General features: G+C 38.6%; 1 protein-coding gene across 1 annotated transcript in view; it reads right to left on the bottom strand.

Moving 5' to 3' along the window:
• The window catches only part of QRSL1 (glutaminyl-tRNA amidotransferase subunit QRSL1), a 39,290-nt gene that overhangs the window by 6,596 nt on the left and 22,512 nt on the right, over positions 1-10,182 (bottom strand). Inside the window, exons 6-9 of the mRNA XM_017878572.1 lie at positions 8,771-8,946; positions 8,573-8,688; positions 6,543-6,735; positions 5,725-5,842 (exon numbers count right to left, since the gene is read on the bottom strand). Of these exons, the coding sequence (XP_017734061.1) occupies positions 5,725-5,842; positions 6,543-6,735; positions 8,573-8,688; positions 8,771-8,946 (603 nt within the window). The remainder of the gene's footprint in view (positions 1-5,724; positions 5,843-6,542; positions 6,736-8,572; positions 8,689-8,770; positions 8,947-10,182) is intronic.

The raw sequence follows: 10,182 nt of genomic DNA, 5'->3' as shown, positions 1-10,182 counted from the left end.
GAGAGATAGCTTGAGGCCAGGAGTTTGAGACCAGCCTGGCCAACATGGTGAAATCCTAACTCTACTAAAATACAAAAAAAATTTAGCCAGGCATGGTGGTGGGCGCCTGTAGTCCCAGCTACTGTGGAGGCTGAGGCAGGAGGAGAATCGCTTGAAGGTGGAGGATGCAGTGAGCCAAGATTGCGCCACTGCACTCCGGCCTGGCAACAGAGCAAGACTCCGTCTCAAAAAAAAAAAAAAAAAGAAAAAAAAAAAAAGAACAAATACTTGTTTTCTACTTTATTTCTTCCTACTTTAAATACGGCTCAGAAGAAGAACTGCTTCCATCCAAGATGGAGTAATGGAGATGGAATTTACCCTGTGTTATGGTTTGAATGTTTGCCCCCTCTAAAACTCATGCTGAAATTTAATTGCCACTGTAACAGTCTTAAGAGATGGGGCCTTTAAGAGGTGATTGGGCCATAACAACTCCACTCTTGAGTGGGACTGGTGCCATTCTAAGAGGGAAAGTTCAGCCCCCCATGTGCTTTCCCTTTCTCTCCCTCTTTTTCTCCCCACCCTTGCTTTCTGCCATGTGTAGACATAGCAAGAAGGCCCTCACCAGGTGCTGGCTTCTCAGTGTTGGACTTCCCAGCCTCCAGAACTGTGAGCCAGTAAATCTCCATTCATTATAAATCACCCAGTCTCAGACATTCTGTTATAGCAGCAAAAATGAACTAAGACTGCTTCTCAGAATAGGGGATTAAAAACAAACAAACAAACAAACAAAAAAAAACTAAGACACCCTGCCTTGTTAAACAACTAGAAAACTGGACAAAATATATGAAATGACCATTTTCAGACATTAGACAACAGACATTAAGGAGAAAAAGTTGTGAGAGAAGAAGATAAACAAATGAAGTAAGCCAGGCCAGGTGTGGTCCCTCATGCCTGTGGGGGACGCGAGTGGGGAGCGCGGAGGATTCCTTGAGCCTAGGAGCTTGAGACCAGCCTGGGCAACACAGGGAGATCCTGTCTCTACAGAAAATTCTGCAGCAGTCCTAGCTTCACTGGGGGGTGGGGAGTGTTGAGGGTTGCTGAGAAGAACTTGAGCCTGGGAGGTCGAGGCTGCCAGTGAGCCATGGTCACACCAATGCACTCCGGCTTGGGTGACCAAGTGAGGTCCTGTCTCCAAAAAAAGAAAAGAAAAGAAAATGAGATAAGCCCTTTGATTTCCCCAGCTTAATGCCTAGGGGCAGTTTTCAGGCCTCATTCCAGAGAGGAAGCTAAACAGTATGGCGGGGCGGGGTAAGTTAGAGACAGAGATCTGAAGTTCAAGGAGGCAAAGGCAGCTAGAATTTGCAAAGCAGGGTGCTGAGTAGGAGGGAGTGGCACATAGAGCTCAAGAGATCTGCAGGGAGATTTCTTGAGTCTTTGGCTGAATACTGATCTATGAATGCATGAGAAGAAATTCCTAAGGCTGGGGAAACAATCCCCAAAAAGCAGTGGACCCAACAATTCCTAGAGCTCAAACAGGGCTGGAAATAGTTTGTGTTTCTAACAGCCAAAGCAAAAAGACTTGAATATATGTAACATCAAAGCACCACCTCAAAGTAAAGTAAAATTAGCCCTGGACTAAAGGCTGCTTTGGATTTATCTTCACAAAGCTTTAAAAGAAGACTTGAAAAGATCCAACAAATTCCAAGCAACTTCATTGCACCCTGGGAAAAAGCTGAACACTGTTTAAAGGAATATAACAAAAGTCTAGCAAATGACAATGTAAAACTCACAATATACAGACATGAAAAGAAGCAAAAAATATGACCCATAACCAGAGAGGGAAAAAGCATTAATACAAACAGATGCAAATATGTTGGAATGAGTACATAAGAACATTAAAAGCTACCATAAACACGTTCTTATTTTTTTTGGAGACAGAGTCTCCTGGGTCATTCCGTCACCCAGGCTGGGGTGCAGTGGCACAATCTCGGGTTACTGCAACCTCTGCCTCCCAGGTTCAAGTGATTCTTGTACCTCAGTGTCCCGATAGCTGGAATTACAGGCATATGCCACCCCACCCAGCTAATTTTTGTATTTTTAGTAGAGACAGGTTTTGCCATGTTGGCCAGGCTGGTCTCAAACTCTTGACCTCAAGTGATCCACCCGCCTTGGCCTCCCAAAGTGCTGAGATTACAGGCCTGAGCCACCCGCACTCAGCCTAAATATGTTCTATATGTTCAAGATGGTAGAAGAAAACATAAAATAATGAAGAAATTGAAGGGATAAGAAGACCTACATGGAACTTCTAGAGAAAAAAAAATACAATATATAAAAAACATACTGGAAAGAATCCACATAACAGAAAAAAAGATGAGTGATTCTGAAAACAGTAATGGAAACTAACCAAAAAGAAGTAGAGAAGGAAAAAAGACTGGGGAAAAAAAAAAGAATGTAGTGTCTGTGAGCTGTGGAACAACATCAGGCAGATTAACACACGTGTGAAAAGAGTCCCAGACAGATGGAGGACAGAAAAAACATTTGAGAAAATAGTAGCCAACATTTTCCAAATTTGATTAAAACTATAACCCAACTGATCAAAGCTGCTTAACAAACCCCTATGCAGAAGAAATATGCAGAGAACCACACCAAGGCACATCACAGTCAAATTCCTGAAAACCAATGATAAACAGAAAAATCTTAAAATCAGCCAGAGGAAAAAAAGATACATTACATACAGTGGAATGACCATAAGAACGACAACAGACTTCTCAGAAACCATGTAAGCCAGAAGACAATGGAACAAAACCTTTAAAGTACAGAAAGAAGAAGCAACCTATGCTTTTTTTTGTTTGTTTTTTAAAGAGATGGGCTCTTACTCTGTCGCTCAGACTTAAGTACAGTGGTGCGATTATAGCTCACTGCAGGTTCTCACTCCTGGGCTCAAGCAATCCTCCCACCTCAGCCACCTGAGTAGCTCTAACTACAGGAGTGCACCTGTGCCCAGCTTAACCTATATTTTTTAACCCAGAGAAAATATCTTTCAAAATTAAAAGCAAAATAAAGAGTTTTACATATAAACCAAAGCTGAAAGAATTCACTGCCAACAGGACTACAAGAAATATTAAAGAAAGTTCTTCAAGTAAAAACAAAATTATACCAGATGGAAATTAACATCTCTAGAGCAGAGAGATAAAGCACCAGAAATACTAAATACGTAGGTAAATATAAATGACACTATTTTTCCCATTTTAGATCATTTTTTAAGAGAAAAATTACTATTTAAAGAAAAAAAGCAGAAGAAAAGGTTAAAAGAAAAAAAGAACAGATGGGACAAATAGAAGATAAATAGCAAAAGGTAGATATAAATGTGGTACATAGGTAATATTTATGTCAATTAAAAATAAACTCTTCCTGGTCAGGCATGGTGGCTCATGCCTGTAATCCCAGCACTTTGGGAGGCCGAGGCGGGCGGAATCATGAGGTCAGGAGTTGGAGACCAGTCTGGCCAATATGTTGAAACCCTGTCTCTACTAAAAATACAAAAATTAGCTGGGCATGGTGGTGTGCGCCTGTACTCCCAGCTACTCGGGAGGCTGAGGCAGAAGAATCGTTTGAACCCAGGAGGCGGGGTTGCAGTGGACCAAGATTGTGCCGCTGCACTCTGGCCTGGGTGACAGAGTGAGACTCCATCTCAAAAATAAAAAATAAAATAAAATAAATAAATAAATAAATAAATAAACTCTTCCTGGCACATAAGTTGACTTCTTAAAATAAAAAAAGTATTCCAAATCCCATTTTTCCTATCACCTTTGTCCACCCAAGTTGACCCAACTTGGAACTGACTCAGGAGCTAGGGATACCAGCAGTACTTTTAACTTCCTTTTATCAGAACCCCCAAATGGTGATCATGAGAAATACTTTCTGACTCCTCTCCTTCAATTTCTTTTTATGCTGTTACAATGACCTATATAATTCATCAACTTGTGCCCTGAGATAAACAATATGTTTCTAATCAGTAATATTTGGCAAAAGTAACATCTTTAGTTTAGTAAGAGTTTTCCCTTAGAAAATTTCTTAGCAATATTTCATTTTCTTTTTGTACTCCAAATTCATTACAAGCATCTGGTCAATATGGTAACAGTCTTTTAATCTGGAACATAATCAAATAGTATTCTTTTTTTTCTTTTTTTTTTTGAGATGGAGTTTCACTCTGCTGCCCAGGCTGGAGTGCAGTGGCATTATCTTGGCTCACTGCAACCTCTGCCTCTTGGGTTCAAGTGATTCTCCTGCCTCAGCCTCCTGAGTAGCTGGGATTACAGGTGCCCACCACCACGCCCAGCTAATTTTTGTACTTTTAGTAGAGATAGGGTTTCGTCATGTTGGTCATCATGTTTCGTCATGTTGGTCAAACTCCTGACCTCAGGTGATCTGCCCACCTCGGCCTTCCAAAGTGCTGGGATTACAGGCATGAGCCACCAGGCCCAGCCTCAAATAGTATTCTTAGAAAAAGTAATCCCGTGGCCTGGCATTGTGGCTCATGCCTGTAACACCTGCACTTTGGAGGCTGAGGTGGGCGGACTGCTTGAACCCAGGAGTTGGAGACCAGCCTGGGCAACATGGCGGGATCCCGTCTCTACAGAAAATACAAAAATTAGTTGGGCATGGTGGTACATGCTTGTAGCTTCAGCTACTAGGGAGGCTTAGGTAGGAGGATCACTTAAGCCCAAGAGGTTGAGGCTGCAGTGAGCTGAGATCACTCCACTGCACTCCAGCCTGATGATAGAGTGAGACCCTGTCTCAAAAATAAAAAGTAATTCTAACTATCGGCCCTGAGAAGATGCACAGATAAATAAAATGATTTCTGTCCTTGAGGGCATGGAGAAAAAACTCCATGTAATGAAGTTCTGCATTACAACAACCAATCTTGCTTTTTCACACTTCTCATGTCCTCTTAGACATACGTGGTGGTATAGAAGATGAGGCTTGTTCACAAGATCGTGAATAAACTCATAATGAAGACAATTGAAGGAGGAGTCATAGTCATTTTGAATTCTTTCTTAGAGCAAAGACATACATAATATAAGGAAAAACTAAGTTGATTCAATACATTTTCAAGAAACAATACAACTCCCTGCTTAAGGCTCTAACAGCAATAAACCAATGTGGTAATACCCAAGGGACATTTAATGAGATTAAAATCCTTAATGGCTTCCTACTTACACTCATCCCTTGGTGTCTGTTGGGGGTTTGGTTCCAAGACCCCTTTGGATACCAAACTCTGAGGATATTCAAGTCTCATATAAAATGGTGCAGTATTTGCATAAAACCTATGCACACCTCCTGCACGTTTCAAATCATCCCTAGATTACTTGTAACATCTAATACAATGTAAATGCGATGCAAACAGTTGTTATACTGTATTGCTCTTTAATTTGTATTACTTTTTATTGTTGTATGTTATCTTTTATTTTTTGAATATTTTTGATTTGTGTTTGGTTGAATCCAAGCTTGCAAACCCCACAGATATGGAGGGCTGCCTGTCATCTGTACCAATCGTTTAGCTAAAGTACCAGTATTTCTTTTGTTTTTGAATACCAGGACCCAAAAGTACCATAAACAGGTCTTTTCTAATTCAAATCATAAAGATTTTGTTTCTTTACCAAATATCTTGACTTATAAGACCTGATAGAGACATGTTACTTGAGGGTTCAAGAATGAAGAAAATTCCTAAATGAGTTGTCTTACTCTTTTAATAAGAAAAAGTTTCCTGAGAGAATTCTTCCTCTCACCACATCATTGAACCCTTCTCGTCTGGTTGCAGCATACATGGCTTCAGTGGACACATCAATGTCACATCTGTGACCTGAAAATAAGATAAGGGTAAATATTACTTGAAAGGAAGTAAAGGCAGTAAAGTTTGGGCTAAAGCCAGGCCTAGATTCACTTTATTTATTTATTTATTTGAGATGGAGTCTCACTCTGTCACCCAGGCTGGAGTGCAGTGGCGTGATCTCAGCTCATTACAACTTCTGCCTCCCTTGTCAGTGATTCTCCTACCTCAGCCTCCTGAGTAGCTTAGATTACAGGTATGCAGCACCATGCTCAGCTAATTTAGATTCACATTTTTGTGACCAATATTAAAGTTTAGGGAGTTGCCCTTAATGGTTTCTTTTCCCTATCTGCCTTTTGACTGACTGATCATGGAGAGAGAAGAAAAGAACCAAGAAAGAAACTCCATTTGTTCACTCCCTCATTCATTCATTCAAACATTTATTGAGCTCCTACCATGTATCAGGCACGACATTAGTGGGATTGAGCATACGACAACAAGATACTATCCCTTCAAGTTATTCACAGTCCTGAGAGGCAAACCAAACATACACAGATATTTATGACAAATAGTCAGTACAAGTCTAAAATGACAAAGGTAAAAAATGACTCACTGATTAACTTTTCTGAATCATTAACATTATCTCAAGCATTAACTTTTTTGTCACTAATAAGTGAACTTTTCAAATGTTTGCAACAACTACCTTAAAAATAAAATAACCCAGCCATCTTACCATATTGTAGCCCATCAAATCTTGCCATATTCGAAGCCACTTCCGATGTGCACAATACATGGTAGCAGACAATTGAATAACTGGTGTGAGGAAGGGATACTTCAAGTACTTTGGCCCCCTCAGACTCAAAGAGGTCAGCAGCTTTGGACCAAAGAGACCGTACTTCACTTGATAATTCTGGTACAAGATATTCCTTACAGGAAAAAGTCAAGATACAAAATTGAAACTGTATAGATCATTTCATAAAAATTTGTACTTCATCTGTATAGATGATTTTATAAAAATTTGTACTTCAGGACCTTTGGTAATACATTAGAAAATATGATAAAATTGCTAGTAGGTAGCTAGAAAGACTGAATCCATTTAAGAGTTTATGGTATGACAAAGCATAGTACTAGATACTATGATCTGGATATAACGACATTAAAGATTGGAGATCTAGTTGGGGAAAATATTTGTTAAATGCTCATTATGTATCAGGTACCTAACAGCATATCAGTATATATCAGCATATATGCTAATTGCTCATGTATCATGTACCCTGTTAGATGATTTTCAAAGGTTCTCTCATGTCATGCTTTTAACAAGTCTGTGATCTAGGTATTAAAATCCTTCATTTTATTAATGAAAAATCTTGACATAAGAAGTTACTTTCCTAATGTTAAATAGCAGGTAAGTAGAGGGTCTAGGATTTCAAACTGGGTCTGTTTAAAAGCCTGTGATCTCTATAAATAAATTCTTAAAAGAAGGCACAGATACTGCCTTTTTTTTTTTTTTGAGACAGGGTCTTGCTCTGTCACCCAGGCTGGAGTGCAGTGGTGCAATCATGGCTCACAGCAGTCTCAACCTCCTGGACTCAAGCAATCCTCCCACCTCAGCCTCCCAAACAGCTAGGACCACAGATGCATGCCACCACACCCCACAACTTTTTTTTTTTTAAACTTTTTGTAGAGATAGGGTCTCTGTATGTTGCCCAGGCTGGTCTCAAACTCCTGATCTCAAGCGATCTTCCTGCCTTGGCTTCCCAAAGTGCTGGGATTACAGTTGTAAGCCACTGCACTTGGCCTTACATATATTACCTTAATGGAAGATTTTAAATAAAGTAGTATTTCTCTATAGCAGTGGTCTTACCTGGGGGTTACTTTTGTCTCCTTTTCCCTAACCAGGAGACACTTGACAATGTCTGCAGACATTTTTGGTTGTGGGGTTGTGGTTTTGGTGGTGGGGTACTACTTGCATGTAGGGGTAAAGACCAGGGATGCTACTAAACATCTTACAATGCACAGGACAGTCTCCCACAACAAACAATTACCAGCCCCAAACATCAACAGTGCTGAGGTTGTGAAACTTCATTATTCTGCAGGGTAACTTATCTCCCTAAAAGATTTAAAGCAGTAACATATTGCAAGCCTTAATATTTTTAAAAGGTTAGTAATTTAACATTATAACATTCATGTATTCATTACTCAATTGCTACTGTAATAGATGCAGTAGTAATAATAACAATAAAGATGTTAACATTTTTTGAGGCATTACTATGCAAGGTATGGCTTTGGGCTAAGTCCTTTCTTTACATTAGGGATTGGCACACTATGGACCATAGGCCAGATGTGACAAGCCAGCTGATTTTTTGAAAATAAAAGTTTTATTAGAACAGAGACACACTTTTTCATTTACATATTGCCTGTGGCTGCTTTCTCACTATAATGGCAGAGTTAAGTAGTTATGATAAAGACTGTATGGTCCACAAAGTCTAAAATATTTACTATCTTGCCCATTACAGAAACAATTTGCAGACTTAACATGACCATCTAATCGATCCTCACAAATCTCTCTTAAGTCAATATTTTTATTATTCCCATTTTACAGATGGGGAAATTGAGCTAAAAGAGATTAACTCACATAGTCAACTCATATGATTAATAAAAGTGGCAGAGCAGAGATTCAAACCCACCCAATCCGCCTCCCAAGTCTGTGCTCTCTCTTGAACTTGACAGTATTTCTATAAAGTAATGAAAGGAAAAAGTTACCTTCGGAATTCCTATACATAGTTTGCTCACATCTGCCAAACTGGGAAGCATGAATGGTTTATTAATAGGGTCATGTACTGTGGTAGAGTCCTTGGGGTCAGGTCCAGCCAGTGCACCTGTAAGGAGCAATACTTATGAATGGCAGATATATTGTTTTATAGAGAAACTGTTGCAAATGATATAGAATTATATAAATACCCAACACAATTGCTGCATCATCCACACATCTGGTTAAGATTCCTGGCACATCCATTGAATTCACCAGGGGAATGAGACCATGACGGGAAACTAAGCCATAGCTTGGTTTGAAACCAACAAGCCCACAGTGGGCAGCAGGATTTCTGGTCGATCCTCCTGTATCTGATCCTAAAGCCCTGGAATTTAAATGGAATTATCTTTAGAAGAATGATATATCTCTAATTATATTTGGAATCTACCCTTTCAATTGTATATTTTTAAACTGTATTTGCCTCTGATTACACAAAAGTAACACGTTCATCTCAGAGAATTCATCAAGTATAGAAAACTTTAGGTACTCAATATTCCAATACCCAGAGGAAAACAATGTTAACATTTTGGTATATTAACTTCAAGTTTTTTTAAAAACGCATTTTTTTCATCGTTGAGATAATTCTGTAATCATGAGTTTCCATCCCTTTTTTAACATGAGCCTTTTACTATGTCATTAAAATTCCTGAAAATGTAAAGTATATGTAATATTCCATCATATAAATTGGTGATTCCTGGTATTTTAAAGTCCATTCTCCTTTCAATACACATAAAAATCTTGCACTTTCCTCTGATGTTGATATTGAAAACAAATCAAATTAATGGCAATTTTACAGTATGATTTTACAGACTAAATATGCCCCTCCTAGAAATTCAGATACAGCCCTTTGCTACCCACCCCATTTAAAATCATGGATAGAGATGTATAATAATTTACTTAAACACTTACATTGTTTCTAACTAGAATAACTATGTAATAAATAACTTTGTAATGAAAATCTCTGAACATAAATTTTTGCTTATGTGTGAGTACTTTCTAGGCTAGCTTCCAAGAAATAGACTTAGTGCACATAAATTTCTGATATATACTGTCCAATTACTTGTCAGAAAGATTATGCCAATTTATATTCCCAGTTGCAGTGAGTCAGATTGTGTTTTAAAGTTTCAGTACCATCACTGAGTACTAGGAATTTTTAAAATTGTTAGTGTGATAACCAAAAGGTTTTTATTAATGTGCATTTCAAATAATTTTGCACACTTATTTATACATGCATTACTCAACTACAAAGTGACTGTTCATTTCTCTACCCAGTTACCTACAGAGTTTATGTTGTTCTTATTTTAAAAAAACAGAAAACTAACCTGGAGGACATTATGCTAAGTGAAATGAGCCAGTCACAGAAAGACAGATACTATATATGACACTACGTACATGAGATAACTAGAGTAATCAGATTCATAAGACAGAATGTAGAAGGTGGTTTCCAGGGCTTGGAGGAGGGTTGAAGGGTACACAGTTTTAGCATTGCAAGATTAAAAGTGTTCTGAAGACTGATTGCACAACGTTTTTAATACTTTTGAACTGTACATTTAAAATGGTA

This window comes from Rhinopithecus bieti, unplaced genomic scaffold (genome assembly GCF_001698545.2).
Source record: "Rhinopithecus bieti isolate Rb0 unplaced genomic scaffold, ASM169854v2 scaffold_10614, whole genome shotgun sequence".
Classification (NCBI taxonomy): domain Eukaryota; kingdom Metazoa; phylum Chordata; class Mammalia; order Primates; family Cercopithecidae; genus Rhinopithecus; species Rhinopithecus bieti.
Note: the sequence above shows the minus strand (reverse complement) of the source record. Positions and strands in the feature narration are given on the sequence as shown.